The sequence below is a fragment of the Engystomops pustulosus genome, chromosome 1 (genome assembly GCF_040894005.1).
Source record: "Engystomops pustulosus chromosome 1, aEngPut4.maternal, whole genome shotgun sequence".
NCBI classification, from domain to species: Eukaryota; Metazoa; Chordata; class Amphibia; order Anura; family Leptodactylidae; genus Engystomops; species Engystomops pustulosus.
Window position 1 is genome coordinate 133,122,353 of NC_092411.1, and position 21,212 is coordinate 133,143,564.

Consider the following 21,212-nt stretch of genomic DNA (forward strand, 5'->3'; position numbering starts at 1 on the left):
ACATAACAGGGCGCACTTACACTAGGAAATCTCACATTTTATTTACATAAATAAGGGCAGTCCTTCTAAGAAACGTGGAATCCCCAAGAAATTGACAAGTGTGTTATGTTCTGCCTGCTAATTTATGGTCAGTGGGTTTTTGCCTCCAGCTTGTGATGCCATGGAGAGGGGCCGCTCACATGTGGCTGCTCCCTGCTTTCAGTATGGTAACTTTTTGCATGTGTCTTTTTAATCAAACCTCATGACTTCTGAAAGGAAAATGTTTTGGAAAAAACTGGGTACCCCATTACCTCTCACCCCATACCAGACTTGAGGGGTTTATGCCCAGAATTTGTTTTTTATGTGATTTAATAAGGTCCCCAAAGGGGTACAGTCCCAAACTTCGCAAAGGAGATGGAGCTACCCTATCCCATTTGGCAGTAATTTGCACCACTGTGACAGGTATTTAACTTTGGATTGTGTTGCATGCAATCAGATTGTGGTGCAGCTGCGCCAGCTTTCATGCGACAGAATTTGGGGGGGCAGGACAATCTGACTGATTCGGACTGAGCACAGGATTTAAAATTCAAATTGCGTCGCAAGACAATGCACTAACATACAAGAAGAAGGTGAACTCCGGCAGACCTGTGGGGGAAGCGACACATGCAGGATATAGGCTGCATGATCTTAGTGAATTGCGCCAGAGTGCATTCTGGTTGGACAATGCACTTTCGGGGAAATCGCTGGACCGGGTAAGTAAATGTGCCCCACAATATGCTATCACACTGCAGAAAAGTTCAATACCAACATTTTAATATGATCATTCAATCAAAAGATTTTCTTCTCAGTTTGTTATCTGAGCTAAGAACTTACATTTAAGTAGAGGTAATTGGAAAGAAAGTAGAATCTCACTATGATTTATGGAACATTTTTTAACATAACAAATGGTAAAGAGTATCCCACTGTTATGATCTACGTAAGAGAGGTGCAAGCTGATATCAAACCCTGAGCCACATGCTGCAAAAACCATGAGAAACTGACATAGATGTCAACCTCTAGGAAAAATAATAATACAACAAAACACAATAAGCTAAAGAAAAACATACAAATACACACACACATACATTCAGCTTTATATATTAGATTCCATATTTATTTTTATGCAGATTTGCTTCTTGGTGTGCCAGAGGGGGCTGTACGTGCTAAGGCACCATTTTACTTATTTCTATTGCTCCCACTGCGACCTAGCACAACACACTACATCAACTTTACACAATGATTCACATCCCTAGCAGATAAAAGGTGTAGGGAAAAGAAAATTGGGTGCTTCGGCAGACATGGTCTTTCCCTTGGAGCACAGAGAAGCTAATTTGTGTAAAGCTAATAACATAATTTTCTCTGAAACAGCAGAGAGATTAAAAACAGGAAATATGTCTGGAAAGCTTATTATGTGCCCTACACAATGCTGATTTTACCGGATGGTGACTTGGAACTTATACACTCCCCTTAACCCCCACCCTCCCATTGAAATTACAAAAGGAAATCGATAATCTAGGCAAATTTGAAAATTACAATGTGGATAGGTCTAATATAAAATGCATATATTGCTTACTTTCAAATTACAGTGCAGATTTAAAAAAAAATCTGGGACAATTTAATACCCCATATGTCTAGATATGTGTGAGCACATAAACACTTACATGTTACAATATCAAAAAGCAGCCCTACTGAAGCAGCAGGGACGTCGCTAAGTCAAAAGATCTGTGGCTCGTGTAATACGGGGGATGGGTGAGGGACATTACAGGGGAGCAATATAAATAATTATTATTACCTGTGTGGGGGACATTACTCGAGGACATTACATGGGGATCTGTGTAGGGGACATTTTTGAGGGACATTACAGGTGGGCCTTGTGGGGCACATTACCGGGGGAAATTACAGGGGGGCTGTGTAGGCACATTACAGGGGGGCTGTGTGGGGGACATTATTGAGGGACATTATAGGGGGACTGTGTGGGGCACATTACTTGGGTACATTGCAGGGGTGCTGTGAGGGGCAAATTACAAGGGAGCTGTGTGGGGGATATTACTGAAGGACATGGATTTACTGTTATGTACGTCTCCTGAGGAGGGGGCTTTGCAGTTATTACTGTATGCATGCCACCTCCGTCATAACCACTCCCATTGCAGTGGCCGGAGTCATGTGGATAACCTTGACCCAACTCTCCTTCGGACTACAGTCAATCTTTACAATGGGTTTACTATTAGGATCAACCTTTACGCTGGTAAAGGTTGTTTTTGGCGCCAAACCCCTAACCATTTTCCACCAAATCAGTCCTAAAGGTTTTAATTTGAGTATTGAAATTTAGCTCAGTAGTTTCACTTTCATGAATGTTAACATTTTGAGAATTAAAACTTTGAGAGCTTATCATGAATTATATTACATTTGCTGTGATTATGGCCAAAATGTAAGAGAGTTTTCACTGCTGAAGAGAAAGCGTGGTTACCACATCAGCTCAGTTCATTCTGATATAAAAGATAATCTTTTACAGTAAAATATTGGTAACTTACCTATTAATGCTGATCCACCAGTATTCACCAACAGGTTATTGCCAGTCAAAGACGTCAGAACAGATGGTGTTTCTGGACCAATTTCAGCAAAAAGCATTGCTAATCTTTCTGTTCCAAATATATCTAGAGGTGGGTCTGAATGGATTGTATGAAACAGACATTATTATAAGAAACAATGTAAGCCCAAAAGAAAATTATTATTATTAATAACAACCATAATTCTAAATGTATATGCAAATGTACATGGAATTAGCTAGAATAGATAAATTTTTTTCATGAGAGGACTTTTTAACACAGATGTAAATAGATACCTTAATGTTTTAAAATGAAGGCATCACTAAGCTATCATTTAATGATAAGTTAGGGTCTGACATCTGGGAACCTCACCAACCTGGAGGATGTAGTGGTCACAACATTGATCAAGTATAGTGTTCCCTATGCTGCTTTGTGGTGTACAGTGGGTTTCTGTAAGCAGCTGATGACTGGAGTCAGGATGCCTTCTGTAGGAGCTAGACCAGTTTGATATTGATAATCTCTTCTCTGGAGAGGTCATTTATATTTTAGGTTGAAAACCACTGTAAGGGTAAGCTCGCACTATAGAATTTGTCTGCTGTGAAATCCATATCAAAGTCCACTGTAAGCTTTCTAATTCAGATTTTGACTGACATTTAATCTATACTTCTAGCTGGATTAACCTGATCCCTTCATATTAAAGGGTGCACTGCTTCCTTTAAATACAAGCAACATGCCGTCTCTCTCATATATGCATACCCTTCCTAAATCCGCTGATAATATATGCTTTCTTGCTATTCACTACCTTCCCATACACACTTACCTATAATCTGGAGCTGAGTCGATTCAGAAACTTCCCCATGTATGTTGACTGCTTTGCAAGTATATTGCCCCTGGTCTGAATAGGTTACATTTCCCATAAACAAAGATGTGTCGCTGTGACGGGGTACATGAAGCAGGCGACTTTGATTTCTGTACCACGTAACATCTGCCTCAGGAAGACCTGCAGGAAGCACAGAAACCAATAACCTATTAACTACACAACATTGTGGAAATAACCCTGCAATAAATGGCCTATGCAATCCACACCAAATGGGCCATTCATGGATCACTGATGTCACTAGATACTGTGAAATAATAACGCGGCAATAGTTCTTTTTATTAACTAGTACAGACCACCCTAAGCACAAATGTGACATTCAAGTACAGTAACTAGAACTTGAAGTCAGAAATAACCTTGTTGACTGGAAACTGAACTAGAATAGTGCAAATAGCAGCATAACTACATGTGCTTGAACAGCAATACAGGCATAGGGCTGTATATCAGATCTTCTGCACAAAGGAGAATCTTTCAACACCTTAATGGCCCCTTAACCTCTGGACCACCAGGCAGTGGCTATGTCTGCTAAATCTATAGTTAGTCCTGGGAGCTATTCTAAAAGCTTGAATAAGATCAGAAGATCAGTGCAGTGATGTTTTGTAAGGTTGCTAAACAAAAGAAAGACATTGGGTAAGAGTCCAGATGACTTACTTACTGGCTAAAGTTATGAATACAGTAAGAGTCACTTCACCATAGTTTTTTTCAACATGAGGCTGTCATGTCCAAAGCCTTACTTGCAGATCGAGTGGGGAATACACATCACACTCCACCATATCAACATACAATCGCTATGATTTTTTGTATTTTTTTGGTTTTGGGCAGAAAAAGAACAAAAAAAAAAAATCTAGTGGCAGCTCAAACAGGCTTTACAAATTTCCACCACTAGGTGGCAAGAAAGCATTTTTTTTTGGTTGTAGGTTTTTGAAACTTAATAATAATAAAATTATAATTCCTTTATTTATATAGCGCAGACAGATTATGCAGCGCAATACAGAGCTTTGCCAAATCGGTCCCTGTCCCCAATGGGGTTCATCTTTTCATATTTTTTAACAGTTTGATTTCATATTTTTCTAATAGCCAATATACAAAAATAAAAAATAAGCATAATAACAGCAAAAGGCAACTGAACAAAAATGTAACTTGACCCCTCCCCCCTCCAAAGAAAACAGTGCCGCATGGCCGCACACACGGGAAAAGATAGAACATGCTCTATCTTTTTCCGTTATACCGCACGGATTAGTGCCACACATGTACCACTGCCGGGCCGCCATTGCCTTTTTATGGAGACATATACGCGGCCGCATATACATACCCCAGATGGCCCTGTAGATGCACCCTTATCCCATAAAGGCTCTTGTGTTGAGTATAGAAATATAAAAAAATCACATCTGAAGACTTGCACAACAACCATAGTTTTCTGGGGCATGGCTTCAGATGCGAAAATGTCCTACAAAATTCTGGCACAGAATTTGGTCTCATAACAAGCTGTTTAACAGGTGTTATAGACCCAGAATTCACTGTCCCAAGATGTATCACCTGGAATCAGCCACTGTGATCTGGTGCATTTTGAGGGAATTGTCCAAAAGTTTGTATTGGTAGATAGACAAAACTTGCTACAATAATAATAATAATAATAATTATTATTATTATTACAGAAAAACATTGGGATACTATAGCAGAGAGAGCCCCATTGTCTCTTGTTATTGTATAGAATTAACATTCCTGTTATCTTATGGGGCCCCAAGACTCATCAGTATTACTAAATAATCATCTGCTATAGCTTATCAAAGCTTGTCAACAGGCAGCCCATTTCAGTGTCTTCTGGCATCAGCAACAGGAGCCAAACGTCATATTTACATTGCACAGCTCATCCTTCATGCTTAAAGTTATTCTACTCTGGCTAAAGGGCATAACCAGTAAACATTTACATCTCTAGTATTTTGTGTCTTTATGGCTGATGATCTTCTCACTAACCTCTCCCTTTGAGCTTGAAACATGCTTCTTAAGTATGCAAAATGTACAGGATGATGAAACTGATTTAAATCCGTAACCATAACCATGTTTATTCATTCATGTATCTGTTACACATGTATATAGCAGAAGTGCCTAGGGTGCCTGTGTACTGTTCTACTTTTCTATGTAAAGGTGTTATGCCAAGTGAACATTGTGTTATTTACGTAACTGCAATATGTATAATGCTCCCCACAAACAGTGTTGGACTGGTTCACCAGAGTACCAAAGGATCCTTTGGTAGGGTGAGTTTCTAACCCAGTACTGGACCCCAGGCACAGCGGAAGACAACCCAGTTTGTAGGCTATAAGTGTCTGCATTCTAGAAGTTGGTGGAGGATGGGCCTCATGTATAATTTATCTGGGGGCCCAAGAAACCCTAGTCCAACACTGCCCACAATTCAGAGACTCTCATACCTTTGTTGTAGTTTGTTCTTAGTTTTACAACCATGGTATCAGGGTTTCAGATAAATATGCAGACACAAGAGTGTAGAGGAACAAGTGTACAGGCTCTGAAACAGGGTTCGAAATATGGGCTCAAGATTGGGGTACAGGCTGAGATACAGGTTCAGGGTTCTGCATTAGACTGGGGTTTAGAATCTGGCACGGTTCAACATCAGGGTGGCATTCAGGGTTCCGGATCAGGCAGGTTACATACGGGGTTCCTGATCAGACATGATACAGGGTTTCAGATCAGGCAGGATACACGATTCCAGATACAGGTTACAGTTCAGACTGGGGTGGTTCAGGGTACTGTCTTAGGCTGGATACAGGCTCAGGTACAAGTTCAGTGTTTCAGGTCCAGCAAATCAGAAACAGACAGTCACAGGAGAAGGTATAACCAGCCCAGAGTAAACCAGGGATTATCCATTTATCCTGGATGCTGCACTATCAGCCTAGACTGGCTAGGACTGCATCATTGAACACCAGCCAAGACCTACACTGATTTCTAGAATGAACCCCACAACTCTCCAGGGGATAGATACTGCAGTTGTCACTCAGCACCCAGCATCACAGCCCTGGGTGTGGCTCACGAGCTCTGAACTCAGCACCCAGAGTCCTTTCAGATACATTTGTACCCTTACATCACTCCTCTAGAAAGAAGGCATGGAATTTAATCTGTGTTATCATTTAGGACATTTTTGGCCTAAAAGTAGCAAAAACTATATCTATCTATCTATCTATCTATTTATTTAGCGATATATATTTATACACACACACATATATGTATATAGTTATTTATTAAATAGACTTTTACACTCAAGAAGTACCCGTCTCACTTAAACATCATGTTGTGAAATAAACAGAGAATTATGATGTGTAGAATGTGCTTCGTTTATAGGCAGCAATTGTGTGACAGTGGGATGTGGAGCAATAGTGTTTAATCCTGAAATGAGAAATGTAAATGGAGATTCCCACAGATCACTGCTCTGGGAAACATCACACCAGGTCGCCCCAGACAGACGTGTGTTATCCATACTGTCACGCTTGCTCATGCTGTGTGCTGGGAGTTGATTTGTTTATAAACAGCTTACAAATAGCTTCCAAACTGAATCCCCACTGTGGGAGGTTTCCCTCACAAGTCTACAGAACTTCTTAGCCATAGTAGTAGTCATTCTGAGATGATGGGTACTTGGTGGGCTAGATGGCTAGACTGTGACCCTGTACCTGGAGAGTAGTCCTATAGAGGTTTGTTCATTAAGTGGTGCTGCTGTTTTATTGCTATGGGATTGAACATGGAAAACAGAGTGGCAACCCAGCTGCTGCTCCACTCAAAAGCTGGTGGACAACAAACCATTAACACATGACAAAAGTGCTGGCTGTGTCAGGAATAGGAGTCCTCAACCCCATCCCACATCTTCCTGGTAATTTCATAGGCATGGGTCCATGTGAGTAGTTCATGCTACAAGGGCATTTCCAGCATTTTCGACATAGAGGGATATTTTGCACAGGCCATGCACAGATCTTTGTATTGCCTCATGCCTAGCCCACTGATTGAGGTTACGCCACTCCAGCACATATACACGCACCCAGCCTTCACATACTTCTATTTTGGAGTCAGTGTTGTGGGATTGGTTTATTGGTGGCTCAGGTCTGGATGACCTGACAGTATCAGGTGTCAGGCTCTAGTTGGCTTTTCACTTATGGGTGCATTGCATCCTTTTTTTATCCTTTACCCTATTGATGTTTGTTATATGTCTATTCTGTTAATTAAAAAAATTTTGGCTTTTTGCTACTTTACACATGCTTTTCTGTTTTTCATTCTTGTATAGATTGTTTTTGCATGTGCGTAGCCCTTGACAGGGTTTTATTATTGTGTTCAGATCCCAAATCTGCTTACAGGAATAGGAGTGCTGGCTAGGATCAACATCAGCAAAGAGTTTGTATGTTCTCTGTGTGTTTGGGTAGGTTTCCTCCGGGTCCTACGGTTTCCTCCCACACTCCAAAACATACTGGTAGATTGATTAGATTGTGAGCTCCATTATGGACAGGGACTGATTTGGCAAGCTCTGTGCAGCGCTGTGTAATCTGTGTGCGCTATATAAATAAAGGAATTATTATTATTAGGATAGGAATGTTAGGGAGTGCTGACAGTATAAGAAGTAGGGAAATGTAGGGGACATAAAAGGCACATCTGCCATCTGGCTAGATCGGCAACTTGCCCAGGCAGAGTGCAGATCCATGAGAGTCACCCTCTGAAAAAAATCAATTGCATATGTATCTTTACTATAGCCCATTAAGAGTGTAATTTTTCTTGCCCTGCTTATAGTGATAGAAATGTAAAGATGATGTTCTACATAACTACATATATTGTACTGGTTGTTTATAAACATTCAATAAAATAATGGATATACATAGTAGATATTTCAGTGGTTGTTAGTCAATGTGTTTCCAATCACAACAACTCACTAAACTGTATCACTGGTGATAATCTGTTACATCTCTGACTTACCTGCCACTTGACAATGAATGGTAACATTTGTTGCATGAATGGTCTTCACTACACTACCCACGTCGACAGCTATGGAAGGTGCATCCATATTGATAAGCACAGTCCTGGAGGTCTTTATTAATGGTTTCCCTGGAGACAAAAAACAATACATCACAGACACCTGATACAGCAAAGGTTCAAAGAGCAGGCGCCAAGAGGAAGCCTGCTGTTTTGCAGAAGGCTGCCCATACAAAGCATGCAATAAACCATCTGGGATAATCAAGAATGGATGGAGAAGACCGCAGGAGAGCGAGGAAAGCCTAAATACTTGCAAACCATTAGAGGTCATTGAAGTAAGGTCGAGCATTCAATAGCTTGTGACACTCATTATTAATGTCTAATACATACCAGTAACTTGAGAGCTCAGGATTCTAAATGACCCTAATATTAAATAGCTACTAAAGACTATTTAAATAAAAATCCAAGAGCAGAGCTACCATAACGTTATTCCCTTTGGCACAAACCTACAGAAACCCGAGCCTATCCAGGACCGAAGATTTTAAACATTCTATTATTTAATGTTCAGTGAACTTGACGCTCTCCTTGATGGCATTATTGATCACATATGTGACAATATGTACTGTAGTTGTCCACTATTCCCATCTATTGGTTACACAGTATTACTTTGTTGATTGACACATGGTTTTCATTCCTTTCTACAACATACTGGATTGCTCCTACTACCTCCTTAGAGTAAGGAACTTTTATTTAACACACGTAAAATAGCACTATCATGCATAAAAAGGAGAAGAAATGTATCCTGGCCAAGTCCCACACTTTCTCTACGAGTAAATACTACTGAAAATAAAATAATTTCAACAGATGTTTTGATTTTTCCTTCCAAGGGCAAACCTGTCTTAAGAATCATAATGGATAAGGGGTTAAGTGTTTATGTTTTCACTACGAGAAAAGCCTATAATGTTTAGCAATCAGCATGTGTAAGTTACCCCAGACTTAGGAAGATGCCACTATATGCAACTTTAATTGGAAAAAATTGTGTGATCTTAAAAAAACAAAACACCACAAACCAGATCTGCTGACATTAAAATCATGGGCAAAAGAATGGCAGTCAAGCCATATACAGAGCACGTAAAACTACTTAAAGGTTAAATACAATAATGTCTAAACATTTCATTTCAGTGTAAAGAAAACACTGCCATGAGTAATCTACCTTCAAAAGTCGATCTGGTGATAGATTCCTCCTGCCTAACTCTGCCCTAATATTTAATTTAATAATCCTGGAACCTTTATCTAACTTTATTTAAAGGACACCTGTCATCAGGTCTCTGCCACTAGTCCTGTCACCTCTTCCTGTTGGAGCAGCTCACAAGGATCCTTCCCAGCCTTTATCTAGTTATTTCATACATTAATCATTGTAAAATCATCTATTTTTTATTATGTAAATTAGGCTGTCACATGGTCAGATGCAGTGATGTCACCCCTGTTCCCCCTCCCCTCTCCTCATGTCTGTGTGTAATGTATAGTAAAGCATAGTTAGTGCATCTGCTGACATGCTGCATCCTCCTAATACACATGTGTGATACACAGATATCAGCTACACATGAATCTGTGGTAACATGGCTGCCTGGAGCTGCTGTATCTCTCCTATACACACACACATTCACACACAGGCTGCAGGGGGCGTGGCCACCAGCACCAGGAAGCACATCATTATACAGCCTCACACCATTATACAGGCTGTCAGTCAAGCACTGGGGGTGTGGCTGTACCTCCCACTCATGAATAGAGTGGACAGCTTGAATATGCTAATGCTTCATTGGACATTTCACAGGTCATTTGCATACAGCTTTAGGACCTCATTGCTTAGGGTTACAGGCATGTAGAGGGACACTGAAGGGATAGAGGCAATGCTCTCTAATGGCAGTTTATGAAAATATATTTAGTTTAGGGGGGTTATTTTGCATGACGGGTTCTCTTTAAGTAACATATAAATTAACTGCAGAGGCTACTGGGGTGTGTATTAGCTTAGCTCCCAGGGCCTGGCCAGGCTAGTACATACCCCAGTAGCCTCTGCAGTTAATTTACAAATTAGTAAAATAAAGTTTTTAACAAGTTAGGTTAGGTTCCAGTATTATTAAATTACAAATTACTAAAATAAAGTTTTTAACAAGTTAGGTTAAATTCCAAGAGTATTAAACTACAGATTAGGGCAAAGGTAGGCAGAAGGACATGGTAAGTTTCCTTTTAGGTAACCAAATGTATACACCAGTGACTGTATGTTTTCACAATTCACAAGGTGGAAAAGTGAGCATCTTCTTCCTACACTGTCAGCATAGCCATGAAATAATGTTTAACAATCGATGTACTCTATGGACAGTAGCCAGTAGAATACGCTATATGTAAAACACATTTGATTTCTAACGAGAAGGTTAAATTAGAAAGATCATCTGACATGGGAGAAGATCACATTGGTGACGTATGCCAAATTGTTTTGTAAATTGCAGCTTACTTCCAAATTTGAAATTGCTATTTATCTGAGCAAAACATCAAATGGAAAATTATGGATCGCTGATGTGTGATACTATAAAAATACAGTCTATATCTGGTCCTTGAACAAAAAGAGATGCACTCATGTATACCTTTTACTTTTCGCTTCCGCTTCTGCTTCCCCTACTCTCAAACCCTCAATTACACACTTGTTTTTATTTCCTGTATGGTTTCCCTTATTGCAATGCCTCATTAAAGTTCATTAAAAATAATGAAAGAAATTACTAATTATCTTACCATTCAGCTAAATGAAACAAATTTCTAAAGATTCATATGCTGTTATTGGTTATAGTAGTTATATTACTGATATTTTCTTTTAATTTAGCTTTTCTACACTGTATAATTAATTAAATTATGTATATTTTGATAGACATTTTTGAATAATAATAATAATAGTTTCTTGTAAATGTGTTCCTAAGTTCTTCCATCAAATCACACACGGCATAAGATTTAAGTTTGTCATACATCACAACCAGCTTAACCCATTTTTGTGTCACTGGAAAGCTATTTCTACAGCTACAGGAAACACTCAATCACTCACCAGCAAGAGTAATGGCAATTGACACTGAGGCAGAGCCTAGAGAGTTGGTGGCATTGCAGGTGTAGAAGCCAACATCTGCTTCAACTGGTTCTAATATCTCCAAGGAATCATCTGACTTTAGAAGGATCCTGTTATGAGAGATGAAAATTGTGTTTTAGCGCAAATTAATTCAGTTTTTATGAAATTAAAGTTTCGTTGACACTATATGTGGGAGTGGTGACCACAAGACATGGCTATTCATGCCTGTATGTGACTGCCACAATAATTATCAAAGTGAGCTGACAATTCAGTTCAGTTAGGTTGATACAGTTCAGTTTTGAACAGGACATGTGATCCTTGAAAAATTTTTTAAATGTCATTACAATATGGGATGCACAGTCTGGAAAGAACTGAAATTTATGTACAATGCAATGCTATGTGTACATCTGTGTGGCCAAAGCCGTTCTGCTGTCTGGATTACATCCTCATGTTGTATGTACAGTCCTCCTCCAGGCAGTGCACAGTGTCCCGCTGATACTCTTTCCAAGTGATTAGGTTTTTCTCCCCACTACCTCATCACTGCAGATGGGCTAGAACACAGATGCACCACAGGGTACAACAACTGATTCTGAATCTACTGGAGAAAGAAGTGTCACCAGTAATAGTGGATTCGAATACAGGCGCTTTGGGTGGTAGCCAGGGGCCCATGGCCACCCCAACTGCTGATCAGACTTTAAACTGAGCAGGACCCTCACCCATCCTCATACCTCTGTTCTTGCTATGAATACATATTTAATAAAGATCCATTTTTGAACCTTTGAAAGTCCTCCAATGGTCCTTAAACCACAGACGGAAAAGATTTCAGACTTGTAGGGGGTATAATATTCATACAGCCCAGGGCCCATGCCAGTGTAAATCTGCCCCTGGTGACCAGTCACTGTAACCAGTTACTACTCATAAAGTGGCTGTTACATAGATATAAATCTGCAAACTTTAGTAGGTTTTGTCCAGGAAATTTCTGTGGTGAGTTGACACAAGCCAGCAGAGAGGGGGCAAAAGGAAGAATGAAAGCCAAGCAGGAACAACAATGTGGATGGAGGCAGCTAGACACTCAGGTCTCTGTAATTGGAATAAACTAACCTAGTTAATAACTTGTTCAGGAGAGAGCCTACTGTACTTCTGTTATTTATATTTCTCCTTCTCCATAATGACTGTTCTACATCATGCTCCACATGCAGTATGAAACTTTTTCTATGGGCAAAAACCTGGGCAGCCTCCTGTTATATGACCTGATGGGGACTATTAAGGAACTACCTTCATGTAATGCATGCTACAGAAACTAAATGCAGGAGATCTTAATATGATGGCAGCAGTGCGATTTAACACACATTGATGCCCTGAGGCCAATGCTTCAGCTGGTCTAATGGTAAATATTGCACTTACCATAAAAAAGCGTTACACTTAGCATTCAAAGGAGAAAACTTTTAAAATGTATTTAAATTACTTACCTGTTACTATATTTTACTTCTTCTCCATTTCTGGCCCAAATGATAACTGGTTTGGGGTTTCCACCAGCTTCACAATGTAAAAGCACACTGAGAGTCCCACTAGCTAGTGCCACTGTCTGCCCAATATGAGTCACAACTTCAGAAGCAGAAAAATGCTGAGCTGCAGATATTTTTCTTAGTATTACTGGTTTCCTATCTGGAACGATTTCATGAGGCTCAAAGACTTCTGATTCAAGTGATGATGATCTCCAGGAACTGGAGAAACTAGAGACAGGTTTGTATAATGAATGCTCAGATCTTCCAGGACTACCCTGCTTATGATCTGCTTTGAAAACAGGAGCTTCATAGTTTTCTCCATAGCTCCGTGCCAACTCATGGGCCAATTGGGATAAGAGGTGTCTGCTGTTGTTGTCATGGAGTTCAGCAGGTTCCTGAGACATAGATTGAATTAAATCATCTATACGCTTGACATCTATTATGACTGTGTTTGCTAAAGAGTCCTCTACAACTTGATCTTCCTCTGAGGAGATGTTCCTTTCAAAGGATTCTTGAGGATCCACTGAATCAACATAATTTTCCAACCAAGGTTTTAGGGTCAGCAGTCTTGAAATTATATTATCATAGCGACTACTTGCATCTGAAACTTGAATTTGTTTTTCAGTCTTGCTTCTATTAAACAGATTTGAAGTCTGTTGTTTTTCTGGACGGTTATAAGCTTCATTCTTTTTAATTTTCTTACTAGTTTCATCATCTCTTATTCTAGAAGCCTGAGAAAATATTTTATTGTTTTCACCAATGAGCTTAATAACAAAATGTTCTTGGCTAGGCCCAGCCATGCATGTGTATATTCCAGTGTCCGAAGATCTAAGGTGATGAATTTTGATATACCCATGTGGTGCAACGGTAATATGTTCTGAGCTTATCAAGTGTTTCCCATCCTTCTCCCATATAATCTGAGGTTTACGGAATCGTCGTACAGGGCATTTGAGCACAAGAGAGGTCTTCGGAAGGAGGTAAGCATATCCCCCAATGACAAATTGCAACTTCTTCTGCTTTCTTGTTTGTATATATATTTTTCTTAAACCTGTAATCTGAGGGTATGTTTTCTGTCCAGTTTTCGGTCCTTAAAATTAAATGAAACAACAGTATTTAAGGGTTTTGCCACAAATTTAATCCCTAGTGATGTTCACATAATAAAGATAATTTTTGACCTCTCACTTTACAATTTTAATCAGTTGTATTGCTGTTTTAGCTATCACTCAGTGATGGTCAGTGTAAAATTCCAGATTGTGGTCGGGGACTCTCTGAGGTGATACTTTAACCCCTTCCCGACGTGCGCCATACTAGTACAAAGGCTTACCAGTGTTTTCACCTCGCGCCGCATGGGCGCCGCCATCTTGTCGTGGATCGTTGCTCCCTGATGACGTCATGGGGAGCAGCGATCCGTCGCCATGGTAGCCTCTGGTGTTCCGAATACCAGAGGCTACTGCGTTTTAACCCATGCATTACAATGTGCTAATTGCCCATTGTAATGAATGGGGAGTAAAATCTACATATACTGCCATACAGTAGTATGGCAGTATATGATAGGATGAATCAGACTACCTAGGGTTAGAGTACCCTAGGGAGTCTGAAAAATAGTAAAAGTAAAAACCTAAAAATTCAAATCACCCCCCTTTCCTTAGAACTGATATAAATATAAATAAACAGTAAAAATCATAAACACATTAGGTATCGACGCGTCCGAAAATGCCCGATCTATCAAAATATAATAATGGTTTTTCACTGCGTTTAACCCCGTAACGGAAAATAGCGTCCAAAGTCGAAAATGGCATTTTTTTTTGCCATTTTATAAAATATAAAAAAAATGTATAAAAAGTGATCAAAAGGTCGCACAGTCCCAAAAATTATAGCAATGAAAACGCCATCAAAATTTGCAAAAAATGACACTACCCACAGCTCCGTACACCAAAGTATGAAAAAGTTATTGGCGCCAGAAGATGGCAAAATAAAAAATATATATTTTGTAGAGGAGGTTTTAATTTTTTTAAATGTATGAAAACATTATAAAACCTATACAAATTTGGTATCCACATGATCGCACTGACCCAAAGAATAAAGTAGACATGTCATTTGGGACGCAGAGTGAAAGCTGTAAAATGCAAGCCCACAAGAAAACGTCGCAAATTTGTTTTTTCACCATTTTCACTGCATTTGGAATTTTTTCCCGCTTCCCAGTACATGCCATGGAATATTAAATACCATCACTATGAAGTGCAATTTGTTACGCAGAAAATAAGCCATAACACAGCTCTTTATGTGAAAAAATTAAAAAGTTATAGATTTTTGAAGTTGGTGAGTGAAAAATGGAAGTGAAAAAACTAAAAAAGGCCAAGTCGTTAAGGGGTTAAGATTCCTCTGTGCTATGAAATGGTGTGTGCTGACAATGTACTCAGATTATCAGGGTACACAGTTTACCTACACTTTCATTTAGCTTCTGAACATTCTACAAGTATCTGACACATAGAAAAAGAGATGAGACAAATCAGAGATGAGAGATGATGAGATCCAATAGATGGATATAAAACACAGGGGCAGATTTATAAAGTGTCTTAAAGTCAGAATATTTCTTGTTGCCCATGGCAACCAATCACAGCTCCCCTTTAAAATATTCATGAGCACTGGTAAAATGAAAGCTGAGCTGTGATTGGTTGCCATGGGCAACTGGAAATCTTCTGACTTTCAGACACTTGATAAATCTGCCCCAATGACACTCTCAGCTCTGCTAACTCACATATAACACGCTCATAGTAAGCTCTGCTAAATGCCTCCCTCAGTTAAAGAATTTATCTGTCCGTAGCTTGTAGCGTTACTCTCCGTACACTGCTGGCTGCTGACAGGAAGTGCCGGTGTCTGAGCTGGTCTTGTAGTGCAGGGGGCAGGATGCAGAGAGCACTGCAGCCCTGCAGACAAGAGAAGCTATTCATGAGAAGAATCCAACCATAGCCAGAAGATTTACAGTCATATTCAGGGGCAACCAAAATTGTATACACCAAGAGTGATATAGATAGGTTGGAATTATATCTGTGAAATGCTGTATTTTTTATAACAGTGAATTAGAACATGTGTTATTTTGTTATCCTGAATATATTTAAGAATCTTATCTTATTGGGAATACCCCTTTAAGGCTTACAAATAGATTAATCACTTCCATATTGTAGCCTCTTCCAAATTCACAGTTTGGCTGTAGGCTGTTCCCTAGCACTGATCTGAGCTGTCTGTCTGTATTCCATTCACACTGCATAGGTACTATGCCAATATATAATGTCAGGAAACTTTCCCTTGTCTATTACTGATATACAGAGACTAAACGATGATGTCTTGTCTCTTATCTACTCAGACTACCAGACGATGGAATGGAAAGACTAAGTGGAGTAGTGGAGGGGCTGAGAGACATAAGCCTCAGAAATGAGCTGTATCACACTGAGCTGTCTGCTGTGAGATGGGAAGGGGGTTGGCAGAGGGACTTTCTGGAGCTAGTAGGTCAGAGGCTTGTGCATGAGAGGAGAAAGGTAAACTGTAGAAAGACCTCATTCACTTGAGCAAAAGCTTTCAAAGCAAACTGAGGTCCCTTAGATCAAACCACGGAGCATGTAATATATTAGTATATCACCACAATAATAGTGTAAATTAAAATATTAATTTATCAAAATAATAATACTATTATTAGCAGGAAGCTTTAAGATAATACACATAAAAGGATATTAGAGTAAAATATGCTATAGGAAGCATAAATCTTTTGAGGAAAAGTATGGTACTGTACTGTCAATCATGAAATATACTTTGCAGTTTTTAATAATTTTTTTTTTACTGTGAATAATGGAAAAATTGTGCAGTAATATATAGCCCTGCAGTATAAGTTGGAAAAGTGTAACAATAAAAAAAATAGACATTACTAGTGCATAGGGCAAGCAAACAAGGACGGGTCATCTGATGTAGGACTGATTGAGCACATGTAGTTGAATTCACCACAATATATTCTCCAGTCTTCACTTTTTTCCTACAAATTGCGCTTTGGATCTGTGTTCCCTCTCCACAGGACACTGAGCACTACAAATAAAAAAGTGATTCACAAGTTAACACCTTTAGATGATAAACAATTTGAGTAACAATAGTAGTTTTACAATGAAATAATATTGTAGAGCAGTGTATTGAACTTGAATCAGCAATCAGAGCATTGCTGGTTCAAGTTCAAGTAAGTATAAGTAAAAACACTAAAGTTAACACATTAGAATAAATAAAAAATTAATACATAAAAATATAAGCCCCTAAAATGACATTTTCCCATAAAAACACTTAATAAACTATTAAAAACACAAACACACAAAAAACCGCCACATATTTGGTATTGCCGCGTCCATACCAATCTGTATAATAAAACAGAATCATTACTGGACCTGCACGGTAAACGTGGGGGGGGAAACACAAAAAACGTTCAGAAAAAAGATAATTTTTAATTAATACCTTTAAAAAAAAATCTAAAAAGTGATTTAAAAAATGTTACGTACTCTAAAATAAGACCACTAAAAAAACCAATGCTTCTTGCAAAAAATAAGCCTCTAACCAGATTTGTCAGCAGAAAAATAAAAAATTTATGCATATGAAAAGATGGTGATGCTAAAATGAACAAAATTTTCTCCAAATTAGTTTTTATACAGTGATATTGAATAAAATACAGAAAACCCCCACATATTTGGTATCACTACGTCCGTGACAATCTGCATAATAAAACAGAATCATTATTGGACCCGAAAAGTGATCCCCGTAAAAAACAACCTTAAAAAACTCTCTGAAAAAAAGATGATTTTTAATTAATACCCATTAAAAAATGTTCTAAAAAGTGATTTTAAAAAGTTCCGCACTCTAAAATAAGACCACTAAAAAGAACAATCCTTCTCGCAAAAAATAAGCCCCTAACCAGATTTTTAAGCCGAAAAATAAAAAAGTTATGCATATGAAAAGATGGTGATGCTAACATGAACAAAATTGTCTCCAAATTAGTTTTTATTCAGTAAAATTGAATAAAATACACAAAACCCCCACATATTTGGTATCCCTGCATCCGTAACTGCATAATAAAACAGTTATTGTTACAAATTGTTATTGGACCTGCAAAATGAACCCCGTAAAAAAAACCCCTAAAAAACGCTGCGAAAAAAAGATTATTTTCAATTAATACCCTTTAAAAAATGCTCTAAAAAGTGATTTAAAAAAATTACGCACTCTAAAATAAGACCACTAAAAATAACAAATATTTTCACAAAAAAATAAACCCCTAACCAGATTTGTAAGCTGAAAAATAAAAAAGTTATGCATATGAAAGTCAGTGATGCAGAAATTTACATTTTTGCCTACTTACTTCTTATTCAGTAAAATGGGAAATGTTTTTTAAAAAAACCTATATAAATAAGGTCTTTTCGTAATCGTGGAGACCCATAGAATAAAAATAATATACTATTTTTACGGTACGGTAAACGGCCAAAAAAAAAAAAAAAAAAGTTCCTAAAAATTGATGATTTTCATTTCCTCCACCAACAAAGAGTTAATAAAATCTCACCAATTAGCTAAAGATGCCCCAAAATTATGTACCAGAAAAGTGCACCTCATGTGGCAAAAAAAAGCCCCTATAGGTCCACAATAAAAAAACTAAAAAAATTATAGCCTGTACAATGTGACATAGCAAATCTGATCAGCATGGCGCCTTCTTCCCCTCTATGCCCGGCCGTGCGCCCATACAGCAGGTTACCACCACATATAGAGTATCGGTGTACTCGGTAGAAATCCATAATGCGGTAATTTATGAGTCTAGCTATTATTTAGGCCTCTCACGGTCAATTAAAAGTTGAGCAGGTCCATCTAAATATTAGTTTTGGTGATTTTCCCAAAAATTTGAAAAATGGCACCCAAATTCTGAGCCTCATAACATTCTAGTAAAATATGTAGAATCTTAAAAAACCATGCCAACATAAAGCAGACACTTGGGAAATGTAATTTATTTGGGTGCTATGACTATCTGCATCAAAAGTAGGGAATTTAGAACTTTGAAAATAAAGATTTTTTGATAAATTTAGTTTTTTTTCATAACTAAACACAAAAGATTTCATCCAAATTTTTAAACTAATTTGAAGTACAATGTGTCACGAGAAAACAATCTCAAAATCCCCTGAATATCTCATAGCGTTCCAAAGCTATAACCACTTATAGTGACACAGGGCAGATTTGAAAAATGGGGCCGCGTCCTTAAGGCCAAAAGAGGCTGAGTCCCGTAGGGGTTAAAGGTGCCTGTAATTAAGCTTATGATAATCATACATTTTTTAAATCCAATTGTCACAGATATAAAAAAAAATTGTCTGGAGCTACAATTATAAAATATACAGTTTCAATTGACATACAAATTCAACTTAAGAACAAACCTAAAGAACCTTGTATCCTTTAGAATCTTGTATGTAACCCGGGAACTGCCTGCATAATGAAACTATCCAATACAAAAATGGTGACTTGCTATTGATTTTTTTTCCTGCTCCTTAGTCAAAGCCATCAACTCAAGATACAATTTTGGACCAGAAATGTCCACTGATTCGGGAGTAAATGGAATTTTAGCTCCGGATTCTAGGTAATCAATGTTTTTACTTTTGGATCTGTGCTAGATGATTAGAGCTCTTTTCTCTACCTGCCCTGAAGCAAAAAGACTAATTATGATATCAGGTACTGAAACTACCCTAAAACTATCATTAATAGGTTGTCTAGAGTCAAATAACTAGTGATGGGATGGACTGGGCTACATAAAGATTCCATCTGTAACAGAAACAGTGGATCAATGCAATGAAATTATGCTTACAGTTGGGTTTGGTGAATGTGGTGAAAAGTCTTCTTATCTGGCATTTCCAATTCATTAACCTAATCCATTAAAAGAGTCCGAATATCCAACATATTTATATCTATAATGTTTGATAAAGTTATCCAATAATTTTACCACTATTCATCTATCATTTAACAAATTTTAGACATGTGGAAACTTGAAAGACATACAAGAAAATTACAATGCATTATAAGTTAACAAAAACAAAATCTATGATGATATGTTTTACTAAATACCTGAGACCATTCAGTTAAGTACCACTCTGGTGGGCAATCTTCATTCTCACACAGTTTTTGAGATGTTGGCTTTGGAGGTAAACAAAATGTTTCTGGCAGTTCTAAAATGCTTCCATCAGAAAGTCTTTGCTTGCAGGGAACATCACGAGTATGTACACCTCCCCCACAGGACTGTGAGCACTGCAATTAAGTGCAGGATGAGTTATAAGTGCATTGTAATGATTTATACAACATTCAGAAAGTAATCTACTCTCATATTAAAATTCCTTATTTATTCCTTTGTAGTTCCCCTGAATTTCAAGGGGTTGTTATGCTTTTTCAAAAGCGGATTCAAAGTAACAGCCTTTTAGACTCTCCCTGAAAGCAGCCTATTGGAGATTTAAAAGGCTCCTTATCCCCCTCATTTTTGCCATCAAATCGTTGATATGGTATGTATTTCCTTAATTACTCGTACCAATAAGTTTCAAGTAAAAATATATGGAGGGGGGGGCTGTGAATTGATGACTTCCCTTTTCCATAAATACAGGTCCTTCAAGAATTAGCAGTCTTGACTGCGTCCATTTTCTATTTTATCAGCCATAACCAACCATTACTAATGAGAAAACATTTCCAATTTTCTTTACATTTATTTCATTCATGTTTTCTATGTCTTTTTAAAATTTTCTTTAGTTGAAGGGTAAATAAAAACTTTTTCGTCCAAAAATAGGGAAACTGCAGCCATGTAACGATACATGTGGTCTAAATAAAGCTGCTTTTGAAAATGATGAGTTTATGTCAAATAAGACGACTGTATCAAACTCAAATCCATCATGATGACTCCCAACATTAGTATGTTTTATATATGAACATGCCTTTGTAATGAAGTGCTACAAAGAAGTGTTTTCCATTCAATGCTACAATACAACTTTTAAATTGGTGCGTTTTAATACCTGCTTAACAGAGAACAAATTTGTTCCTAAGAGGTTAATATGTTGTTAATATAGGCTGGTTGCAATGTAACAGGAAAAATGGAATGAATGCATATATTATTCACTATTTTGTACTTCGATGCCTCAAGTGGTTTTCCATGCCTTAGGGTG

The 21,212-nt window shown here is 38.1% G+C and overlaps 1 protein-coding gene across 3 annotated transcripts in view; it reads right to left on the reverse strand.

Annotated features, from left to right (window-relative positions):
* The window catches only part of ADAMTSL1 (ADAMTS like 1), a 542,967-nt gene that overhangs the window by 21,158 nt on the left and 500,597 nt on the right, over nucleotides 1–21,212 (reverse strand). For all 3 annotated transcript variants that reach the window (XM_072154046.1, XM_072154056.1, XM_072154066.1), the window contains 7 exons: nucleotides 20,134–20,313; nucleotides 16,935–17,088; nucleotides 12,979–14,101; nucleotides 11,492–11,619; nucleotides 8,404–8,532; nucleotides 3,385–3,564; nucleotides 2,550–2,684 (listed from right to left, as the gene is read on the reverse strand). In XM_072154046.1, the coding sequence (XP_072010147.1) occupies nucleotides 2,550–2,684; nucleotides 3,385–3,564; nucleotides 8,404–8,532; nucleotides 11,492–11,619; nucleotides 12,979–14,101; nucleotides 16,935–17,088; nucleotides 20,134–20,313 (2,029 nt within the window). The remainder of the gene's footprint in view (nucleotides 1–2,549; nucleotides 2,685–3,384; nucleotides 3,565–8,403; nucleotides 8,533–11,491; nucleotides 11,620–12,978; nucleotides 14,102–16,934; nucleotides 17,089–20,133; nucleotides 20,314–21,212) is intronic.